The sequence below is a fragment of the Camelus dromedarius genome, chromosome 7, assembly GCF_036321535.1.
Source record: "Camelus dromedarius isolate mCamDro1 chromosome 7, mCamDro1.pat, whole genome shotgun sequence".
In the NCBI taxonomy this organism is placed as follows: Eukaryota; Metazoa; Chordata; class Mammalia; order Artiodactyla; family Camelidae; genus Camelus; species Camelus dromedarius.
The window spans coordinates 20,775,381-20,800,086 of NC_087442.1; the positions used below are offsets into that span (position 1 = coordinate 20,775,381).

Here is a 24,706-nt window from a genome sequence, read left to right on the forward strand (position 1 = left end):
TTTCAAGTCTGCCAAATGACTACTCATTTGCTTTCCAGCTTTCAAAACTTTCTAGTGATTCCTCCCCTCTCCATCTCTTTTTCCCTCTTTGCAGGCAAAAAGTGAAAAAGAGCTAAATCCTTATCGTCTATATTGGGAGGTCAAATGTTGACACCTAAAATGAACTTTCAAGAGATGGCATTATCCTGTTATTCAGACATATGGAAGTAAATATCATAAAGTTTATCTAAAATACAGTGGTTGGCTCCCAGGAACAGGAAATGATGTGGTACTGAGATAGCTGTGGAACGACTTGACTTTTCAAACTATATCATGCATGATTTAGATGAAAATTAAAACTTTAAAAGCAAGCAAAACTACATTGTACAGAACAGGGAATTATAGACATCATTTTGTAATAACTTTTAATGGAGCATAATCTATAAAAATACCAAATCACTATGCTATATACTTGAAAATAATATAATATTGTAAATCAACTATACTTCAATAAAAATATAATTTAAAAAATAAATAAAAAATTAAAGCAGGCAAAATCAATACATAAATAGTTTATGGATGCATAGCTTCATTTGCATATATAAAATATAAAAATAGGTTGGAAGGAAATCCACTAAGTTCATACTTGAACACTAAGTTCAGACAGAACACTAAGTACAGTTGTTTTTCTATTGAGGAAAGGGAAAGTAGGAGGAAAAATGGGACAGCAGTATTGGTCAAAGGAGACTAGCTAAATCTGTTATACTTTATTTTATTTATTTTATTTTTTGGTGAGGGAGATAATTAAGTTTATTTATTTAATTAGTTTTTTTAATGGAGGTACTGGGACTTGAACCCAGGACTTCATGCATGCTAAGCATATGCTCTACCACTTGAGTTACATACCCTCCCCCTGTTATATTTTATTTCTTTTTAAAAAGTAGGCTGGAAGCAAATATAAGATGATTTTTTTTCAGTTGTTACTTCTGAGCAGTGGGAATATGGGTGTTTATGAGGTTGTTCTTTGTGCTTTCCTATATCTTTTCAATTTCTTAGATTAAAAAAAAAAAAAAAAGGCAGGCAGAGGAAGGCTTGGGGCAGTGGGCATACTACTTAAAAGAAGCTGGGACCAACAGAGGCAGGCCTCACAACCTGGAAAGATGGACAACTGAGTTTGAGAGTGGTAAGGGGGAGCCCAACGGAGCAGCAGAGGGCAGAGCCTGCTGGAGGGGTGAAAGCAAGGAGACCTCAGGGCAGCAGCACTGCCACAGGAGGTCCCCTAAACCAAGCTTCTCTTGGACCCTGAGGATTTTCTTCCAGAGATCCAACTCAGGAGTTTTGGTAGGAAACTGGACACTATTGCTCAGTCTTGAGAACTGGTGCTCCTGTAAAAATACTGCAATACACAATTGGTTGTGAGAGTGTCCTTCGTCTTGGACTTCCAACTGCTGCCTGGCTGCATTCATGAAAGGTGGGCTCACAGTGCCCTCTAGTGGTCAGAGTCTGTCAGCCTTCACAACCAGAAACGTAGTATTTTCAGCTTTCTAAAGCCCAGGATAAACTCCCCCAACACCTCATTCCTCATCCTTTACATAAGTAATACTTCTAAAGAAAGAAGAGATGGAGGGAATGTCCATGGATATAAAATGAAGAAAGAAAATCATTAACATTTCCTCTTAGTTCAGAAAAAATCATTAGACAACGCTGATCCTTTTTATTGTTTTGCATACTGCTATTGATAAAGGTTTAAAAACAGCTGTACTACTGAAGACATACAGATGGCCAATAGGCACATGAAAATATGTTCAACATCGCTAATTATTAGGGAAATGCAAATCAAACTACAATGAGGTACTACCTCACACCAGTCGGAATGGCCATCATCAAAGTCTATAAATAATAATGCTGGAGAGGGTATGGAGAAAAGGGAACCCTCCTACTTTGTTGGTGGGAATGTAAACTGGTGCAGCCACTAGGGAGAACAGTATGGAGTTTCCTTAAAAAACTAAAGTGATCTATATGATCCAAAACCATATGATCCAGCAATCCCACTCATGGGCATATATCCAGAAAAGATGAAAAGTCTAATTTGAAAAAACACATGCACCCCAAGGTTCACAGCAGCACTGTTTACAATAGCCAAGACATGGGAGCAACCTAAATGTCCATCAACAGATTAATGGATAAAGAACCATATATGTTAAATATATACAATGGAATATTACTCAGCCATAAAAAAGAATGAAATAATGCCATTTGCAGCAACATGGATGGGCCTAGAGATTATCATACTAGATGAAGTAAATCAGACAAAGAAAGGCAAATATCATATGATATCACTTATATGTGCAATCTTAAAAAATGGTACAAATGAACTTATTTACAAAACAGAAATAGACTCACAAACATAGAAAACTTACAGTTACCAACAGGGAAAGGGGGGAGGGATAAATTAGGAGTTTAATATTAACAAATACACACTACTATATACAAAATAGATAAACAACAAGGACCTATTGTATAGCACAAGGAACTATATTCAGTATCTTATAATAACCTCTAATGGAAAATAATCTGAAAAAATGCTTCAGATATATAGATACAGATTTAGACTATAGACTATATATCTGAATCACTTTTTTGTACACCAGAAATTAACACAACACTGCAAATTAACTGTACTTCAATTAAAAAAAATAGCTCTACTATGGTTGAGAAGAGCAGTGGTGGCAAGAATGAGCAAGGTGGGCAAGCACAAGGGGATACAAGGTGGCCAGAGGGAACACAGCATGGGAAAACTGGCTAGGGTAAAAAATTGAAGGTCAGAACTGACAGTGGAAAGAGTCTGAACTGAAGTCAGGAAGATCCTGAACCCAGTGTCTGTCACTTACTAGCTATGAGGTTGTGGGCAAGTATTTTGCATCACTGAGTTTGTTGCTACAAAAACAAAAACAAAAACAAAAACTAGCTCCTCTGATCCTTCTGAATTCATTAAGCAGCAGTAGAGTGTGGTGGCCAAGAGCCAGGTGACTCTGGAGCCAGATGGCCCTGATGGAATCCCAGTGTTAACACTTATTCTGTGGCCTTGGGCAAACTATTGAAACTTTCTGTGTTTCAATATTTTGGGGGTGTTAACAGTGCCTCATAGGTCTGTTCTGAGAGTCAACAGGTTAATGCATGTGAAGTGCTTGGAAGGGAGCCTAGCAAGCGCTGAATAAGAGTTAGCTATTATTATTATTATTTTTGTGCACATGGAAATTACCTAGAACACGATCAGTGTTAGTCTCATTTCCTCTTCCCCTGGAATTTGGCTCTGGGCAGATTGCTTGTGTCTCCATCACTTGCTATATCCCCAGACAAGTATGGCTAATACTCCACAATACCCAACTACCCCGAGTGGTCTGTGAGTACCACCCCCTTTCCTCCGTGGATCTCCTTTCCACATGATCCTGAGTCCTTGCAGCCCAGCTCCCAGTCTTTTACTGACATCTTTTTGGAGGAAGTAGGGCTAATAGGCTTTGCTCAGGGAAGCCTGAATTCCTTTGACTGCCCAGAGGAGAAAGCTATGAATCAGAATGCACCTGACCCCAGAGTGGGGGCCCAGGATTGCCATGAGGAGCCATGCCCATCTACACTCTCCAGTAGGGGGACACTTACGTCCAATCATCACTCCAGGGACAAGCCGCATGTTCTTGCTCACTTATGATCAGTGCACAGTGAGGCAGCTGTGGCTGAAGTCCACATATAGAGCCAACTGGCCAGGAAGGATGGCCAGCACATTAAGCTGATTCAGCCTGACATCTGTCAGTCCTGACCTCATTAGCACCAAGCTCTTGGCCTTTCAGAATAGCCTGAGGAGGAAGTGGAAGACAAACAAGATCAAGACCAGGTAAACAGGTCAAGATGGGGGGCCTATGGAAAGAAGCACACCAAGAGTTTATACAAAAACCTTTTATTTACTGTTTACATTTCGTCTCCCTATCCCTACCCCCGATCTGGAACCTAGCCAGCTCCTAAGGCTTCCTGCTGTCTGGTTCTTGAAATTGGGGCCTTGGGGACTTGAACGGGGGTTATGAGAGGTGAGAATCTCTTCACCCACTGGTTGTGGAAGTTGAAGGAGGCTTTCCTGCCTGGCTGAAGCATCAGCAGCTTCCCAGGGGAGCCCCTCAAGTCTGAGGACCCACCCCCCACTGGACAGATACAGGAAGAGATAACCTGTGTCTCCCAGAGGCTCCCCATCACTCACTGCTTCTATACCATGCCAGGCTCTATAGCTGAACCAATCTTTTACCTGGAGATGGAGCCCAGAAGCAAAGGGGTGGGGTGTGGGGATGGGATAGAAAAACTGCAATTCTGGGTCTTAATCAACAAACAGGGAAGAGGAAGAGGTCGGCGTGGTTGAACTGAAATGGGAAAGGGGAAGGAGGGTGGCAGGAAAACACAGGGTGCGTTACTGGCCTGGGGTGGAGCCAGATGGACACTGTGGAGAGGTGATAGCCCCTGTGGGAACAGGCACTCCCAGCCCCACAATCACTTGGAAGAGGGAGAAAGGAGCCCTGTCCCCACTTAGCCAAAGGGCTAATGACACAATAAACACTTTTGGTCTGAGAGCCAGGGAAAGGCAACCATTGGCATAGACAAAGGCAGCCAGCCCTCATCTGCCAGACATGGGCTTAGCTGCCTCCCTGGCCACAACAGCCCAAGCTAAGTACTGTCACCTCTGCCTCCACCTTTACTGCCCCACAAGCTCCGCACACCCCACCACCCTGTGGGAGACTGATGCTGCCAGCCAGACTCCAGTTGGTGGGGAAGAAACAAGGACCCTGAGCTCCAGGGCCCTGCCCTGGGGTGAGGCCTGTCCATGGAGATGTCAGGGCTCTTTCCCACAGTCCTGCTGCTGTGAGCCAGACAAATCGAACTCTCCTGGGAGGGCACTGGGCCCTCAGCTTCTCTGGAAGATGAGACCCTGGGGAAGCAATCTCGGAGGAAGAAGAGCCTTGGAAAGGTATCTGTTCCTCTTTCTCATCCGAGGTCCCGCACTCCAGGCTCAGAAGTCCGAGTCTGCATCCATGAGTTCTGCCTCCATCAGGTTGGTGCGGGAGTGAATGGGCCCCAGCCCCTGCCTTCGGCCCTGCGCCCAGGCCATGGGGGCTGGGGCGCTGGGCTCTGGGCAGAAGGGGTTGGATACCAGGGTCCAGGCTGCCTGTCGACAGGATTCCCCAGCTCCCCAGGCGCCTGCGGCCACTAGGCACTTCTGCCGGGGCAGCTGGGGCAGTCGAGGGACACTGGAGGTGGGGGCGGGGCCGGGGGCGGGGTGGCGGAGCTCAGGGGGCGGCACCAGCGGGCACACCTCCTTCTTCCTCTTCCTCCGCTTCTTCTTCCGACCCAGGCGCTTCTCCAGCTCCGGGGAGATCTCTGCCTCAACCAGCCACAGGTTGGCTTTTTCCTCTGGGGGCACTGATGGTGGAAAAGAGAACGTGAGCCTGGGACCCTGGATCTGTCTACATCACCCCTTCTCTACTCGCACCCCTACTCTTTTAGCTCAGAAACCCAGACTTCAGATCCTCCAGGGCCTTTCCCTCACTCTCCCCTGCTGGCAGCCCAGGAACTGCTAGTCCCAGGAACCTCCAGCCTCTACGACTCCCACCTTTCTACAGAAGCCTGAACCCCATACCTGGAGTTGCCACGGGGGTGACAGACACATCCTGGGGCAGTATGGCTCCTCTCCGGGCCACCATCTTGGTGACATGCTGGGCCCAGGCAGAGGACACATCCGCCGAGGGCTCATTGAGGTCAAAGGCCAAACCCGCTGTGGGGACAGAAGGATAAGGAATCGTGACTGCCCAGTCCCTTGCCATGACGGCTCCTCCCTTATTCAGCACCATCTCCCTTCCCCCGGCCAATGGCTCCCACTTAGCACGGAAAGCCCGCCCCGGTGGTGATCACAGTGGATCTCTACGCATCCCCAGTCTGAAGAGAGGGGCCTCACAAGAAGCCAGAAATGCAGTCCCTGGAATCTGACTTCCTCTAGTCCAGGGAGAACAGCTGGAGAAGACAGCTGAAGGCGAGGGAGATGAGTCCTTTGGAACCACAGGATCAGCAGAGCAGGAACACAGGGCAGAATGGCTGGGGGCGGGGTGGGGGTGGGGGGACCGGAGGAGAACGAGTGTGTGAGCAGAGGAGGGAGCGCCGATTCTGCACGGACTGCCAAAGAATCCGGGAGGCCACAACAGCCTGGGATGGAACAGGGAAGGGGCTCCAGAGGAGCAGAGGGGCAGAAGCTCACCCACAGGTCCGTCGTGGGAGACGGTGTGCATGCTGAAGGAGAGTTCCTGGCCTGGGTTCTGCAGCAGCTCGCGCCGCTTGGAGAAGGCCTTGGCGATCATCTTGCTCTTCTTGATCCGTTTGGGCTCGTCATCACTCTGCCCCGTCAACCTGAGGGCAGAAAGGGTGGGGGAGGGGGCGTGGAGGGGCAGCTGCTTCCCCTTAAATTTTGCAAAAGACCAGTGAATCCGTTCCGTCCAGGGAAGGAGCCTCCAGAGGGCCTCAAGACCCTCGAGAACCCTGAGGAGTAGAGAACTTCTCCGCAAAAAAGGGGGCCTAGAATGCAGAGCTCCTGTGCCCAGTTTTCAAATCACTCCTCTTTAGAAGATGCTGGCAGTGGGCTCAGCCCTTGGCCCATCCTCCCAAGGACAGGAGTTGTCACCAGGGGGCAGTGGTGAGCCACAGAAAAGGCCACTTTTGGCAGCCCAGTGCAGGCCCTTAGAAATCACACCTGCCCAAGGCTGGGCTGGGACACGTGTGACCAGACAAAGCCTAAAGGATGTCGAGGCTGAGAGAGCAAGGCAGCAGGGTCAGGACAGGCTGTTGCTGACCCCACCTGCACCAGGTGCGCCTCCAGATGAGCAGCGTGGCCTTGGTCCAGACCCAGGTGCTCATGGCAATGCCGGTTCCGAACATGGCAAATAGGTTGATCTTCTCCACCAGAAGGCTAGGGCGATTCTTGATCTCACAGTCGGGGATGGGCTTCTTGGTGGGTAGCCCGATGGTCACATTGGCCTGGCATCTGAGGTGAGGGGTAGTGGACAGGTGAGGCTTCCTGGGTCTCCTGGGTGGCTGCCCAATCAATCCAAACACTTTAAAGAGAACGAAGCCCCACAGCACTGGCTTACAGTCCTTGGTGACCATCAGAGTCACCTGGGGGCTTTTACTGATGCCTGATCTCTGGGCCACACCCTAGACAATTCAATCAAATCTCTGGGGGAGGGACCCAGGCATCCGTGTGGTTTAAAGCTTCCCACACTGGAAGCAGGAGCCCTAAGTAAGACTGAAGCAGGGTTTTAATGAGCATTTTAACCGCTGTTCCTGGTACTGGTAGGTGCTGCACTTCTTATTCATCCTCATTGTGACATAAAAAAGCACAGGCAAAACCAGAAAACATTAGTGGGTTGTTCACCTATCGTAGAGAGGTAACTACTTCTGTGCAGGGATTTGCAATGAGCTCAGTAAAGAGTACATGAGAAGTAGAAAGCAACTTTTGTGGCCAACACAGAGTTGGGAGAGTCCAAAAAACAGTGGCGTTACAAACGCACCAACGATCCAGCCTTGGGGGTGCAGAGGGAAGGGCAGAGTTAGGGACCTGAGGGCTGTTTGCCATGTTTGCAAGTTACAGAGCAACAGCTTGAGCACCCACAGCAAGACAGGCAGTTCTCAGGACAGCAGAGGAGTGTCGTCTCCAGCTCCCACCACTGCTGCCCCTCCCAGCCCCCAGCCCCCCACTCACAGCACATAGTCCCGGAAGCTGCGCTCCCACTCGGCCTGGTTGAAGAAGTCGTAGAAGTGGCAGCTGAAGGTGATGAGCACAAAGCCAAAGGCCAGGAAGCCAAAAATGCCTGCAGAGAGACGGGAGTGGGGACAGGGCGTCACCAATCCCAGGTGTGGAAGCAGTAGTGGGGAGGAGGGTGTCTGCTCCACTTGGGCCTGATGGACATCTGAGACTGGGGTGAAATCATGCTGGGCTCAGTTCCAGAACTGTATCCTCCAAAATAAGACAAGGAGGCAACTGTGGCAACTCTGGGAGGGCTCAGTGGGAGGAAAGTGGCCATGAGGAAGCAGCCTTGGTATGAACTTGACATCTTTCACCTGAGAAGGAAGCTACCTTTTCTTTTGAGTTGCAACCACCACCACCACCACACACACACACACACACACACACACACACACACAGCCTTGTCTTGCCGCCCTGCCTGCTAACTAACACACACACACACACACACACACAGCCTTGTCTTGCCTCCCTGCCTGCTAACTTGCCCCCCACGACCACGTATTGCAGTCCAGGAGGGTGTGGTGTTGGGCTAGCCAACTCACCCAGGCGCAGCATCGTCTCATTGATCTTGCTAGCTGCCTTCTCGCTCAGCAGCCCGGGGTGGTTGCTCTTGATGGAGAACAGGGTCATGACTCCTGAACAGAAGGGAGATGGCAGACATTAGCTGGGGCCAGGCCACTCTCCTGGGAGGGATGGGTGTGTGGCAAGAGAGGGTCCCAGGTCTGCTGACTCCTGTGCTGATGCTGATTTAAAGCTTGGGGAACTGGAGATACTGGAGTACAGCTGGTGGCAGATGTGCCATGGACTGGAAAGACTGGCACAGAGCACAGACAGAAAATTGAAATGGACTCAGTCCTGGTCTGGCCTCCTCAAGTAAGGCAGCTCAAAGCTCAAGGTCAAAGCTATTATGGTGGAAAAGGCATGAGAAGAGACTCCAGGACAGTGCTGTACAAGAGAAATACAAAGTAAGCCACATTCATAATCTCAAATTTTCTAGAAGCTGCCTTAAAAAAGTAAAAGGACACAAATGAAACAAACTTCAATATATTTTATAAACAATGTATCATTGTTTATGACATGATCATTGCAGCATGTAATCCATATCCAAATTGTTAAGGAGACAGTTTCCTTTTGTGTGTGCTAAGTCTTTGAAGTGCCGTGTGTATTTTATACTTATGATACGTCTCAATCTGGACTAGTTTCAACACACGTGGCCAGTGGCTACCGTACCGGACAGAGCAGATACAAAACATAAATCAGAGGCCCAGCCAGTGCCAAAAAGAGGGAAAAGAGGTGGGCTGAACAGAAGGCTGACAGTGCTGGGGGAGGAAACTGAAGTTTACAAAGAAAACTAAGCAAAAATGAGCTCAGATCCGGAGGCTGACTGTGGAGGTGGCAGACTGAGACGGGGAAATGAGGGAACAGAGAATCTGTGCATGTTGTGAAAACTCTGTCTGTGCGTGTGTGCATGCTGTAGGCAGAAAGGAGATGAGAAACCAAGCTCCGAAGACTGAGCATATGTATATATAAATTCAGGGCACACACACATGACCAAAGGCCACCAGTTGGCCCATGTGGACAGGGTTGGTTATGAGGATGTTGACCACACAAGGGCATCCGGCCAGGGCTGAGCAGAGGCTGGAATCCAGCCCAAGTTCCACTCAACAAGCCATGAGCCCTGGCACAAGGCTGGAGTAAGGGGAGCACTTTTCTGGCCCGCACAAAGGTGCTGCCCCACACCGAGTGCCATGATGCTGTGTCTGCCCACGGGCACTTTCCGCTTTGCACCAAAGCCCCATGTAAGCCAGCTGAGGGCCCACTGCGAAGGCAGCGCCTGCTTATACAGAGCAGGTACTCAACACATTTTGCTGCCCAACTGGTCCTGGCCTGGTCCTCACTCACCTCGGATGAGGAAGTAACCTCCCACGATGAGCACCAGACCAATTGGGGCCAGCACAAAGCCAGCACGGTATCGGTAGTTCTTATAGCCCACAAAGCAGATGCCGCTCACAGAGTCCCCATCCACCTGCAGCAGGAAAATGTGGGAAGGACAGAGTCGGTCACTGGCCCTCTCACCCAAGCACACCCCCCTCAGGTCACCACCCACTACCAGTCACTATACCTGGGCCACAGCGAGGATTGCCACTGTGAGGACAAAAGGGAGTGACCATGTGAGCAGATGGAAGTATGAAGTCTTGCCTGAGAGAGGCTGGTAGGTGGTACCCAGGGCTTTGAAGGACGTGTGCCAGGCGTAGGTGAGGACCACGAACCAGACAACGCCAGCCATCAGGGCATAGTACACAATGACAAAGATGATGACGCAGGACAGGGTCTCGTTGGAGCTGTGCAGACATGTGGGGTGTCACTTGGGGTGGTCATTCTGTACTTCCTCTACCAAGTCTCCCCAACCCTGTCCCCAGACCCTTGGCTTCTAAAGTCTGGAGATTCCTCAGGAGTCAGGGCTTGGAGACCAGACTTGGGTTAGGAGTGAAGAGGGTATAGCAGATGCCTCTTTGGACAGAGGCAAAGAGTCAAGGCTCTAATGCTGGAGACCTTGGGTGCAACAGGGCACAGCCGAATCCTACGCTGAAATCTCAGTTTCAAGTCCAACCTTTGTGGAAAATGCGTGCCGGCCTCCTCCCCTCACCCTCACCCCTGGGTCCCCAAGTCACGTACGTGGGCTCCCCAAGCCTCATGGTGCCGTCAGCACGGCAGACAATCTCCCGGCGGGCACCATCCATAAACTGGGCCAGCCAGCCAATGCTGCCCACGAAGAAACATGCATTGACGTAGAACAGAATAACAGCAGGGTAGCGATTCGAATTCCGCCAGTCAGCCACAAATGTGGCCTGGAAGACAGAAGTGGGGCCCGTTCTGTGAGGTTACGGTTATTCTGCTGCCCTCACCTGAATCCTCAACCCCTTTTATCATGACCCTTCCCCAGGGAATGCTGCCCAGTCCTCTCCCCACTCCCAGAACCTAGCCTCTCTCACTGATGATCGGCCCCCTTCCTACTTTACAGGCTGGCTGAGGGTCCCAGGCCCTGCCACTCCCCTGACCCCTCCACCCTCCACCCACGGGCCTGCCCTCCGCTGACCAGGGTGAAGAGTGTGCAGAGGCCGGTGACAGCACCGAAGGCCGCGATGTAGCTGTGCATGTCCTGGTGCTCGGCCTCGGTGAAGAGCGGGTTCTGGCACTGGATCCCACAGCCCTCCACATCCTCGTACCAGCTCTTGGGGTTGTCAGTCCGAACCAAGGGAGCCTCGCATTGGCCCGAACTGTTGAACTTTATGTTCTGCACTTCGTTCTGGCAATGAGGGAAGGGGTGAAGACAGTGCAAAGGGGAGCAGTAGGCTGGGGAGGACCTTTGGTTTAATGAGAGGCACAGGGGTAGCATGGCAGGGAGCCTGAGAACACAGGCCCTGCAGACAACCTTCCAGGATTTGAATCCCAGCCTGGCCACTCAGGGGCTCAGTAGCCTGGGCAAATTATTTGACCCCTCTCTTAGCTCAGTTTCCTCATCTAAAGATAGTACCTACTTCATGGTGTGGTTTAAGGGTTAGATGAATAAACAGATATAAGATGTTTATAATAGCATTTAGAAGGTAGTAAATAGGAGGGAGAGTACAGTTTAGTGGTGGGAGTGCACACCTAGCATGCAAGAGGCCCTGGGTTCAATCCCTAGTACCTCCATTTAAATAAAAAAATACCTCCCCTCAATAAAAAATAAATAAAAAGATTTTTTTAAAAGGTAGTAAATAATAATAAATAGCATTATCACCATCATCATTACTGTTAATATTATTAATGCGCTCTCCTTCACCACCCAGAACTAGATCACATCCCTACCTTGGTGTCTCTGTTTTACATGTGCAAGCCTTGACTCCCCACATACACGATAAACTTCTTGAGGATAGGCTCCTGTCACCCATGACTCCAGTAACTCCCAACCCCAGAACAGAGGGGGTGCACAAAGATCTTTCCTAAATAGATAGACAATCCCTGGTAGACTGGCCCAGCCGGCGAGCGTCAGTTTGGGTCTGTGGGAGGATCCAAGGATCTCCCAGGAGAGAAAGCTCTGGACTGCCCTGCCCTGCCTCCTGCTGGGCCTTGTCCTGTGCCTGGTCCTGCCAGGCCAGACCCTGCCTCCCAGAGCACTCACCGGGCAGCCCTCGGGGAAGTGGTCGGGGGTGCAGCGCAGGAAGTCGGGCCAGCCCCGCTCCCTCTCCACGATGGCACAGGGGCCGCGGGTAGCCTGGCAGAGGGTGCGGCTGGGCAGCTCCACCCGGTCGTTCTCGCACTTGGGCATGTACACAGCACACAGCAGGGGCTGGATCACTGCCCAGCAGCGGGGGGCGTTCCGGAGGCCTGGGGGTAGCGACAATGTGGACACATTGCAGCAAAGACCCCTCCTCACGCTGACCCACAGACACAGCTGCACCTCTGTTCTTCAGGCCTAAGGCAGCAGCTCTCTTTGCCACTCTGCAGGCCATGACAGCGTAGAACGGTCAGGCACAGCGTTTCTTAGCAGGGCATTTGGGCGGGACCATTCTTTGCTGCAGGACATTTAGCTTCCCTAGACCCTGACCACTAAATGCCAACAGAACCTCAAAGTCCTTGTGACACCAAAGAATACTCCCCCACCCCTCCCACTCCACTGGAAGAGGCCTGAAGAGGAACTTCTGGGACACTGGTGACGTATTTCTTGATCTGGTACTGGTTACATGGGTATTTTTGCCTTGTGAAAATCAAGCTTATGATCTGTGCACTTCTCTGTATGTATATTACAATTCAATTAAAGTATTTTTAAAAAACAGCCCCCATTTCCAAATGCCCTCCTAGGGAATGTTAACACCTCTGGCTGAGAACCCTAGGTCGATTTAACTTTTACCTTTTACCTTTTTAAGGGTATTCTTAAAACCTTCTACAGCCATGGGGAAGGAGTGTTGTGGGACCCACCCTCACAGGGCCCGTGCACCAGAACCAGGAAATGCTCCCCCCTGCCCAGACCCCAGGACCCCTGTTCCTCTTACCAAGCTGAGGTGAGATAGAGAACAGGTGGGAGCTTAAGAGGAGGTAGTCAGGGGAGCCACTCCAAAGCCAGAGGAGGAAACAGGAAATCAGGTGGAGAGAAATAGAGGAGGCTGTGTTCAGTGCAGGGGGAGGAAAGGTGTTGTCAGCAAGACAGAAACAGGTGGAAGTCTCCCAGCACCCTTGCCCCAGCCCAGGCCTCTACCCTGCTCCCCCATGGCTGGGCTCACTCAGCAGTCCACCCACTCTGCCCCTCCCGCATCATCCCTGCTTTAGAAACACCTACTTCCCAAACAAGACATTGTACTAGAAGAAGCTTCTGAGGATGTGAGAGCCAACATAGGTGCTGCCCGGGCTGGGGGTGATGGGGGCAGGTAACTGTTCTTTTTGGGAGGGAGGCAATATATTAAAGGGTTAAGGAACACGGACACTGTAGTCTGCCTGGGTCCAAATCTTGGCTCTACCATTTCCTAGCTGTGTAATTCTGGGCTATCTCCATGGCTATTTCTAGCCTTAGTCTTCTGTCTCCTTATCTGTAAAATAGGGATAACAGAATTACCTCATGGAACTGTGGTACAGAGTAAGACAACGTGTTAAACGTGCTTATAGCACAGTTCCTATCATACAGTAAGCACTCAAGAAATATTAGCTGTTACTATTACTTATCTGAGGCCTCTGACCACTCACAGCTCTCACTGGACAAAGCCTATTCCAAGGGTGCAAAGCAAGCTCTTGTCACTTAAGAAACAATGTCCTTGGGCAACAGTTCCCAGATCTGACTCAAATCAGAATCACCTGGGGGACCCTTATCACTCTAGATGGAGAACTCACTCTCAGAAATTCTGACCAAGAGGGTGTGGGTGGAGAACACAGCAGTGGCTGCCAGGGCTGGAATAGGAGGGGGGTTTACCAAGGGGCAGCATGAGGGGAACATAGGGTTGTTCTCTATTTTGAATGTCATGGCTGGATCCACAACCCCATGTGTTTGTCTAAACTCACAGAACTGTGACAACAAATAAAAAGTGAATTTTACTGGATATTTATTAAACAATACATTTTAAATGAGGAGGGGATCCCTAGAGAAAATGTATCTTAGAGGAGCAACAGGAAGATGATTAATGAAAATATTGTGGAATATGGGATGGCTTTAGTGACTTGTGGTATTCTCAGACCCTCAAGCCCAGATAATAATATTAAGCCATTCAGCTTTTGCCTGGGTCTCCTGGAATACTTGTTCTTGGAGCCCAGCTGCCGTGCAACAGGACCAACTATCCTGAGGTTGTCCTGCTGGAGATGCCCTGGGAAAAGAAGAGGACGAGATGCTGTGTTTTTTAAGTCCCCAGCTTTCCCAGTTTCCCAGTGAAGGCCACAGATAACAGGGAACAGAAATAAGCCCTCCCTGCTGAGTGCTGCCCAGGATGCAGATTCATGAGCCAAAGGAATGGTTCTTGTTTTAAGCCACCAAATTTTGGAGCAGTTTGTAATATAGCAATAAATAACCAGAACACACACATACACACACACACAATATTGTGTTATTTTCCTAGACTTTGTGATATTTGTGATAATTATCAGCTTTTAAAAATGTGTAATTTGTTTCTTTTTTTCTCATTTTAAATATTATTTTGTACCTTAAAAATAAACACCCCAAGGAAATGATAGATTATTAGATAAATCCAAGATAATTGAGGAAGCATGTAGGGGAAAGAAGTTAGTTCCTTACCCCATTTCTTACAAAAAAAAAAATTCCAGGCGAATCAAAAATAACTACATTATCTTAAAAAATTAAGAGTACTAGAAGAAAAAGCGGAAAATGTTCTTTTAAATCTTAGAGTGGAGGTCTTTTGAAGTATGACACAAAACATAGAAGTTATGAAATAAAAGATTTAAAGAAAAGACTTCAGAAAAATGGATAAAATCAGTAGGGTTAAAAAACAAACAAGATCGTAAGAAAGGCAGCACACTGAGAAAATTATTTCCAGTACACGTCACAGGTAAAGAATTAATTTCATTATATGCATAAAGCTGTTCCAAATTAGTAAGAAATTCATAATTCTATAGAAAAATGGGCAAAAGACAAACAACAGATCATACAGAGAAAATACAGCTGGCCTTTAAAAGCATAAAGAGATGCTCAGTCTGTCTCTTAATAAATGTGAAGTAAAACTACAATGACATATAATTTCTTAAACTTTACAGTGATAAAGATCAAAACATTTGAAAATGCTATATTGGTAAGAGTGTGGGGGAAACTGGCACTTTTGTATAATTTTAGTCGGAATAAAAATGTGTAAACACTTGTGGAGACTATTTGACATTAGCTATCAAATGTACTAGCAATTCCCCTTCACATGTTCACAAAGATTGTACATAAGATTATTCATTGCAGTATTGTTTGGAATAGCAAAAGAGTAGAACTATCCTTAATGTATATCCATCAATAGGAGACCTACTAAATAAAATATCACACATCAATATAACAGAACACTGTCTAGGGTTGAACTGTTTGCATTGAAAATGGAACAATCTCCAATATGTCTTGTAAATGGGTGCAGTTGCGTGAACAGCCCAGAGAGCTACTGCTGGTTATGAGAGGAAAAAAGACTAAGGACACACCTACATTGTACATATGTTGGATATCTACACAAGGACACACAACAACCAGTGTTGCTGGCTGTCTGTGGGAAGGGGAAACAGGTAGCTGGAAGCAGAAGCTGAGGAATTTAACTTGTGTTCCTTTTTAATTTTATGAGTATATATTGCCCATTTTTAAAGTAATTAAGTTAAAAAAATATGCAAATTATTGGGAGAGGGGAAGCTCCCCAGACAAGAAGAGAAGGGAATGAAGCTGGAAGTAAGAAGAAAGGGGACATCAATTTTGTCTGTTTTGTTTTATTTCTTTTACTCTAAGAAAATACGAAATAAGAAGAAAAAATAGGGACTCAGGTATTATATTAGTCTCTGTATTTTTCTATGTTTATAAACTTTTTAAATAACATTTGCCACAATTTAAACTTTAAAAAAGAAGTTCTGTTTGTGTGATTCTGATGATCAGTCAAGTTGAAAACCATCGTTTTAAGGTTGGTTTAGCATTAGAAAATTTCATCAATGCAATTTACCACATTAACACATTAAAGAAGAAGAAAATCATATGATCATCTCAATAGATACAGAAGAAACAGTTGATGAAATTCAGCATCCATCCATGATAAAATAATAATTAGCAAATTAGGAGTGGAAGAAAACTTCCTTAATATGACAAAATATAACTAAAAGAAACCTACACCAAACATATTTAATAGTGAAAGGTAGAAAAGCCTTCCATTTAGAATGCAGAAAAAGTCAAGGATGAAGGATGCTGCCACTATTACCACTCCTATTTAATGATGTACTGGAGGTCATAATTACTGCAGTGAGGCAATAAAGATTATGATATATGGCTTGAAAAGGGAGAAACAGAAGTCATTCACAAATGAGATGACTACTGTGTAGTATAAATTTAGCTAGTTTACTGGATTCAAAATCAATTAAATTTCTATACATAAGCAACAAACCAAATAAAACATAAAGGCACCATTTATAACAGCATAAAAAATATCAAGTATCTAGGAATAAATCTAACAAATGATATTTAAGAACTCTGCAAAAAACTGTAAAAAAAATTGAGAAAACTGAAGATCTAAACAGACAAAGATACATAATGAAAGACAGAGATTCATAATGATTAGAAGACTCAATATTGTAAAGACATCATTTTTTTCAAATTAATCTATACACTCAATGTAATTCCAATCAAAACCACCAAAAATATTTTCACATTAAAATACAAAAGGTCAAGAAGAGCCCAGACTGTCTATTAGATACTATCATACTATAAAGTAGAGGTTCTTAATAAATACAAAACAGAAACAGACTCATAGACATAGAATACAAACTTGTGGTTGCCAAGGGGGCAGGGTGGGAAGGGACAGACTGGGACTTCAAAATGTAGACTAGATAAACAAGATTATACTGTATAGCACAGGGAAATATATACAAGATCTTGTGGTAGCTCATAGTGAAAAAAAATGTGACAATGAATATATGTATGTTCATGTATAACTGAAAAATTGTGCTCTACCCTGAAATTTGACACAACATTGTAAAATGACTATAACTCAATTAAAAAAATGTTAAAAAAAAAAAAAAGTAGAAGTTCTTAGCCTGAAGTTCACAAGGGATTCTTGGAGAGAATTTAGGGGTCCATGAGCATGGATGGGAAAAAATTACATCTAACTGAAACTTAGTCTTTCTTCAATTACGAACGTGAGCAACATACTATGGAAATGTTAGCAGTACCCGTGGCTTTGTCACAAATGGAAATCAGATATTTTTGGCGCAGATATTCAAAATGCTGGTACTGCTCATCACTACCTTAATGTTATAGTGGTTATTAAACCCACATTAGATCTTATTTAGTGTACCAATAAAGAAGCACATATATTAGATTACATACTTGCTTTTTTAATATTTGATAACTATATTTCAATATAACTCATTTCCTTTGTAATTCTATATGCTTTTCAATCCTATGTGTCTTACTTTATGAATTAAAAAAACATTATACCGAGAAGAGGCCCATAGGTTTCACCAGGCTGCCAAAACGGTTCCTAGCTCAAAGAAGGTAAAGAACCATGCTATAAAGATATGACAATTAAGATGATGTGATATTGGCGAGAGATAAACAAACTATGATATGGAACAGAATAAAGATCCCAGAAATAAAAACATACTTGGACACTTGATTTATGGCAGCACAGTGAAGAAAGGATATTCTTTTTAACAAATGATGTTGAGACTATATATATGTAACTGGAGTTCTAAAAAATTGTCCAGGTGAATTATTTACCTAAAATGAGAGGAAAATCTATACATTTGGGGGAAGATAACATAACAGAATAAATTCTTGACTTTGTGGTATGAAAGGACTTTTAAAAATAAGATACAATAAGCACTAACATAAAAAGTTTGATGAATGGCTACCTTAAAGTTCAGAACTTCTGTTCAAGAGAAGACACTGGAGAATGAAAAGGCAAGTCAAAGAACAGAAAATATTTTCAACATATAAAGCCAATAAAGGACTCATATCTAGCACATATAAAGAACAACAAATTTTACAAATGTGACTGATAGCTCTATAGAAAAATGGGCCAAAGATCTGAACAGAGGCTTCACAAAAGAAGAAATCCAGCGGCCAGTGAACATTTGAAATGGTGCTCAACCTTAGTAGCAATCAGGGAACTCCAAATTAAAATCACAAATACACACCACAACATATCCATTAGGTTAGCAAAAATTTTAAAGGCTGACAATACTAAATGTTGGGAATCACGTGGAGCAATGATGACTCTTCTACAGGAATAGTAGGAGTAGAAGTTGGTACAACCACTTTGAAAAATTGTCCAGCATTATCTGGTAAAGCTGAGGTATGTATGCTCTATTATCTAGCAATTCCATTCCTCTTAGTATGTACCTAGAGAAACTTTGCCCAGGTGCCCCAGGACATAAATAAAAGAATATGCACAGCAATGTTATTCACAATGTCCCCAAACTGGAGACAAGTTTAAATGTTTAAGAACAACAAAATAGATAAATAAATTGTGATCCATTCTACAATAGAATACTATTTAACAATGAAAAAAGTGGGCTGCAACAAACATGGATGAATCTTACAAAATAATGTAGAGCAAAAGAAACAAAACTTAAAGGATTCAAATAGCATGATTCTATTTGCATAAAGTTCAGAAACATGCAAAACTGAAATATATTGTTTAGGGATTCTGAAACTAGATGGTAAAACTAGAGGAAAGAAGAAACGATTATCAAAAACGTCAGGGTAGTGGTTACTTCCAGGAGAGGAGGAAGAGGGATGTGACTGGAAAAGATAAAGGGGGAGCTCCTGGGTACCCACCATCATCTAGTTCTTGACTCAGGTGTCACTTAATAATTATTTGTTATTTAGTACCTCTATGTCATGCACTTTCTGTATACATGCTAGGTTTCACAATTAAAAAAATTAAAAATCTGAATCAAAAATGAACATGTGGGTGTTTCTCTGTATTTTTACACTTTCCAAAAATATATTTTTTAAAACTGATTCTGATCATAAGCCAGGTTAGGGAACAGCTCTAAGGAAATTCTTCCTGATTTGCCCCTGCAAATATTCCACCATCACCGACAACAGGCCTCTCAATCTCTTAACTAGATGTCTGAGTAGCAAATGAGAAATTCCTCCCGGCTTCTCCACCTCTATCCTACAGCCCCGGGCTAGGTGACAGGGCCACACACCCCTGTGCACACACAGAGCACAGCAGTGGTCAAAGAGGCTACGTGCTGGCTCTCAGGGACTTATTTCCCTTGCCAGACGCAGGTCTTTCGGCTTTCTTGCCCCATTTACCAGACCAACCAGATTTGGCTGAAGGTGGACCATGGCCTGGATAGTATGTTTGTCTGGTCAGCTTGGAATGCTTGAGAGGAGACATTTCAAGCTATCCTGGAGAAAGATGCTGAGTGCCTGAAGAAGCCTAAGTCCTGGGGATTGAAAAGATAGGAGACAGACCTGAGTTCTATACAGACCTGGAAACTGGCCCGACCTGCGCTATAAACTTCCTTACCTGATGGCATGCTTCCAAAGCTCAGCAGTCTAGGCTAGGGAAGCACATGGTGGCCACCTCTCTTCAGCAACTCTTATTCCAGATCTGCTGGGACTTCCCACATCGATGTCCAATGAGCGCCTCTAAGTCACATGGCCGAAACTAACCCATACTTTCCTTCTAAACCTACTCCTCTGCTAGCATTCTCCAGCTTAGCAAGAGAGAATGGTACCACCTTCCATTCAACCCTGAAACCTGGGTCCTCCTGCTCGCTCATCAGCAAGTCCCATTGGTTCTACCTCTGAAATTCCAGGATCTGTCCACTTCCTCCAAGCTGTTACCCAGGTGCTGACTGCCATCATCTCTCGCCTGGACTACTTTTGCCATCCCCTAAGCAAGCAAACAGGCTCCAGGCTTTCCCTCTTCCCGTGGCTTCTTCACACAGTACTCAAAGAGATCTTTCTAAAATGCAAATATGATTACATCTCTCTCTTGCTTAAAAGCCTTCAGTGGCTCTTTATTGTGGATAACAAACAAACTTCCTAATATGGGATATTAGGTACAAACACTTTGAAAAACTGTCCGGCATTATCTAGCAAAGCTGAGGCATGTATATCCTATTATCTAGCAATTCTACTCCTCTTAGTATTAAGTACCTAGAGAAACTTTATTTTCTATTTCTCCAGGTCTTGTCTCTTATAATCCTATCTCTCACATGCTTTGATCCAGCTCTACTGAAATTCCTATACTTCCTTGAAAGTACCAAGCCCTTTCACTGCTACACTTTTTTGCATGCCATATCCTCTTCCTATCCCTTCCCACCCAAATCTTCCGTGGCCCCAGTAATTCCTACTTATTTCTCAGGTTGTGGGTTAAATGTCAGTTCCTTTGGGGGTCTTCCCTTGCTCCCCAAAGTATTTTGTGTTCCCTCAGAATCCCATCTGGTCACAATATCACAGGTATTGCTAAAGCCTATTTAACTATCTTCCCCTTGATGGCAGGGATCCTGCCTGTATCCTTCATCTTAATCTGCCTCAGAACCTGATCCAGGATGACATGTAATGAGCACCCAATACCTAACTGAATGAATGAGTGGATGGCTGTGTACTCAGAATTCTTGAAAAAAGTAAAAAACAAGTCTTTACCTTCAAAAGTTTATAGATGAAGACAACCTAGATCATCTTCATTCTTCACCCACAAAAACACCCCTAAGAGCCAGGTGACACTGATGACACCTAATGCCAAATCAAGACCACTAACTCAGGACAGGACATCACTAGCCAGAACTCCCACCTGAAGGCTTGTTTGTGACATTCTCACACTTGCCTCCAGTTCACCCTACCCAGCTGCTGACCTGGCTCACACCAAGACCTGCTTCTCGCCCTACTTCATGTAACATCCACCAGAAAGACCAGGCGCAAGAAGAGAACAACCAGAAGGCATATAGGAACGGGATGAGGGGTGAAGGCGGCAGAGAAGAGCTCAGAGTGAACTAGGGGCCAGGGCTCAATGCTGGTACCCCTGCAGGACCTGCCCCACCAGAACCATAGCTAGCAGAGTTCGAACCTGCACAGCCAGCGGATGGTTCTAACTCCTAAACTTTCCTGCTAAAACCACTTCTGCCTGCTCAGCAGCTGCTCTCAGGAGTATGGACTGAAAAGAGGTTCACACCCTTCCTCCTTGATTTGATGGTAACTACAGAAGGGCGGCATCACACATGCATTTAACTTAGGAGAATTTAACCATGGGCTCCTGCAAAATAAATAGCTGAAGAGAGAGAAACTATCCTCTCATAGCATGAGCAACTCAGAACTGGGTGAGACTCTACTGCTGAGACATTTAGATTTTCCACATAGTTGGCTCCTAAACACAAGCCTTATTTCACATAGTGCTCAAAGAAACCTTGTATGTACCTTTCTTTTGTGTTCTTTTTTCATTCTTTCAGTCTTCTGCTCCTTTGCATTTATGTAACTTTAAAGACTAAAATTCTGTTTTCTATTATGCCCCTTATATACTGTACATTACTATACGTTGCACATTTTTACAAACATATCACCATAAACGAGTATATGTATGCAAAATCACATAGACCTTATGTTGTGGTCATTTATGGACTTTTCCAAGCTACTCTTGATTACACATGGGTTTTGCCTGCATGCTGCCTCTAGAACTTGATGCCTACAAAGGATGTGGCTCCACCGTGGGTACCATCCTCCAAGTTCTTCCTCTGGCATCTGTATCAAGCCAGGAATGATATGGCTTTGTCCAACATCCAGCAAAGACTCTGAGAACTCTAGTGGCCAAGCTGACAAGGACAGGCAGCCTACAAACACTCCCCCTCAGGATCCTTACCAGCCCCTGGGCAGAACTGAGATGTGGGGCATTCAAGACCTATCAAAAGGAGGAAGCTGCCAGGTCCGCCCCTGGCTTTTCATTTTATTTCTTTTTTCTTCAACGACAATTTTGGAATCACACTAGCTACAGGCAAGGGATTGCAAGGCCAGTTCCCTTCCCAAGGCCTCTTCAGGTCCCCAGTTCAGAAGAGTGACAGGTCGGGAGCTAATCCACTCCACACTGCTAAAGAAGGGACTGCTCAGATTCAGTCTGCAGTTTTTCAGGTGGGGGTGTAATCCCACCATGAGGTGAGGGTGCTGGGACTTCAGACCACCACTGAAGTATCCACAGGCTCTCAACATCCCAGACTTAAGGTGTCCTTCCACAGCCCTGACCAGTCTGAGGATCCAAACTTCCAAAGAACACACAAATAATCGCTAGAATAGTCTCATTCCTTCACAACTTCAGACAAGGAACCGATCCCCCATTTTTCAGATGAGGAAACTGAAATCTCCTGTGAAAGCAAGACAAGATCACAGTTCTCTGGACTTCCTGTCTCCCAAAACAATATTTTGGGAACTTTCTGGTTACCTTTTAATTACTCATCACCAGGGATTTCTTTTCCTTCACAAATATCACTCAATTCTTCTTCCCCACCCTCTCCCTCAACACCCGAATTTTCTACCCCATCCTTCCCTTTTTCCTCTTCAATTCGATTTCCCTGTCTCTTGCCCAAGGTGTCTGAACACCTCCTTGAATTCCCGAGGACCCCGCTTCCAAAGTGGCATTTATGTGGAGCATCTCCTCTTCTTTAAAAAAAAAAAAAAATCCTTTCCTGTGGCTCAGAGCCCCTTCCTCTCAGGCCCCTCACTCCCCCACCCCAGCCCCTCACCTCATCCTTCGCTCATCCACCCTCCTCAGGCCCTTTATGACCCGCTTCCTCAACTTTCTTGCCCTCCCTCCTATCACGGAGGGGCCCATCCTGCACACAGTCTGACCCTGAAGTTTCAGACTCTGTTCCTCCAGCTCTCCCGGGTGCTGCGCCCGCCCTCCCGAAAGCTCAGGCCTGAACCTATTCTTCCCAAGAATCCCCGCATCCCACCACCCTGGCCCTCGGCTCCGGCTCGCGCGCGCTTACCCGACCAGAGCACGAGCTTGCCGTGCGCTTCCTCCTGGGAGTCCGAGTCCCCGGCCAGCAGCGTGGAGGTGGCCCCGTAGGGCAGCGCGGAGCCCAGGCACACGTTGTAGCGCAGCGGCTCACAGGGGGCGGCCCGGCCGCAGTGGCTCAGCAGCGGCGGAGGGCCGGTCACGGCCGCGCTCCTTCTCGCGCTCCCGCCCGCGCTCCGCGGCCCAGGCCGGGTCGCGTTCCCGCTCAAGGCCGCCCCCCGGCCCCGGCCCCCCCGCAGCAGCAGCAGCAGCAGCAGCAGCAGCCCCAGGAGCAGAAGCTCCGGCCCCCGTGAGAGGAAGGCAGCGGCCATGGCCAAACCCGCCAACTCAGCAGAAGCCTAGGCGCCCCCGCCCGCTCCCCGGAGCCCCCCGGCCACACGCGCAACCGTTGGGGCCGCGGGGGCTGCTCAGGCGACCTGTGCGCTCCTCAAGTCCCGTGCCGGGCCCCCCCGAAAGCTCCGCGCGCCGCGGGCCCTCGGCGCCCAACTTCTCAAACTTTGGACCCCGGGGCCCATGTTGGGCGGCGGAGGCCCGGGACGGGATGAACAACTCCCTACCCCTTCCCCTGACAATCCGAGTTATCTTCAGCTCCGGGAGCCCCTTGGGCCCCCAATTTCCAGCCCCATTCCCTCTCCCACCATTAATACCACCTCCCCGCCCCGCGATGGAGGCCAGGCACCGGCCAGGGGTGCGGGAGTAGGTCCCCGGCTCCGCCCCCGCGCCAGCCAGCGGCCCAGCCGCCCCCTTCACTGCAGCGCGCCGCAGCCCCCCGACTTCTCCCCGCCAACTACCCGGCTCCTTTGTTGCTCTAGCTCGTTCGGCTCTCTGGAATGCACGGGCCTCGCCGAGCCAAGCCCGGCCCCCCCTCCGCCACGGCTGGGGGAGGGACTGGCCCAGGGAGGGAAGGGGAGGGGAGGGATGCGAGAAAGGAGGAGCTCCAGCTTCGGCGTCCCGGGTGCCCGAGGGGCCCGGGCCAGGGGGCTCTGGTCACCCGCAGCCGCCCGGGGGCAAGAGATGGGTGGAAATCTTGGCCAGGAGCTGCAACAGGACTCAGCGGGCACCTTGATTGGCCAGAGAATCTTTCGACTTGGTCTATAGGCAGTGGGATCTTCTGGTTGACGGTGGGAGAGATAGGGTGCCTGAAGTCATCTGAAGCCTCTACTGTATACCCGCCGTGCGCCCACAACCCGCCAGTCTTTTCCGCTTTTGGTTAAATCTTTCAACTTGTCCTAGAGCCTCATGGAGAAGAACCAGGGTTTGGGGTTCCCGCTTGTCCAAGTCCTTACAGCTTGGAACCTGTGAGAGAGATGACCTCAGAGTCACTCAGGGCAGCTGCCCCGGCTTGCTGTTACCTCTGGGAGCAGATGTCTGGAAACCAAAAGTGCCAGCATCAAGCCTTTATTGCTACAAATGTGTGAAATCTGAACTGTGGTTGCCAGTGGCTGGCCCTGTCTTGTCTTTGATTGTGGCCAAAGGAAGCCAATCCCTCTTTGACGGCCCTTTGCTGCTTATATGCTGGCTGAGAAAGTTCCTGCTACTCTCCTTCCCCTACTCGGCTTATTTTGGCTTTTCTCAATCCTCTGCTTGTCAACTTTCAGTTCACCGAATTTGATTTCACCCTGCAGCAGTTTACTCCTCTAAATAACCAGGGGTCCAGCCAGGAGAGTGGACTTGCACTGAGCAACTTTTCCATGTTGCTGAGGGGCATTGCTCTAGGGTGGCTTTTCCTTTCTTA

The 24,706-nt window shown here is 47.1% G+C and overlaps 1 protein-coding gene across 2 annotated transcripts; it reads right to left on the bottom strand.

Moving 5' to 3' along the window:
- Positions 1-3,915: 3,915 nt before the first annotated feature.
- On the bottom strand, positions 3,916-23,823 carry SMO (smoothened, frizzled class receptor). Of its 2 annotated transcripts, XM_064487373.1 has the most exons (13): positions 22,943-23,823; positions 12,841-12,951; positions 11,970-12,175; positions 10,905-11,114; positions 10,484-10,656; positions 9,930-10,149; positions 9,710-9,833; positions 8,350-8,442; positions 7,763-7,871; positions 6,860-7,045; positions 6,266-6,414; positions 5,654-5,788; positions 3,916-5,436 (listed from the first exon to the last, which is right to left on the bottom strand). In XM_064487373.1, the coding sequence occupies exons 1-13, from the start codon at positions 23,280-23,282 to the stop codon at positions 5,027-5,029; spliced, it is 2,466 nt and encodes an 821-aa protein (XP_064343443.1). In that variant the 5' UTR covers positions 23,283-23,823; the 3' UTR covers positions 3,916-5,026. The 2 variants fall into 2 exon arrangements, with proteins under 2 accessions (XP_064343443.1, XP_064343444.1); XM_064487374.1 differs by lacking the exon at positions 12,841-12,951.
- Positions 23,824-24,706: the final 883 nt, after the last annotated feature.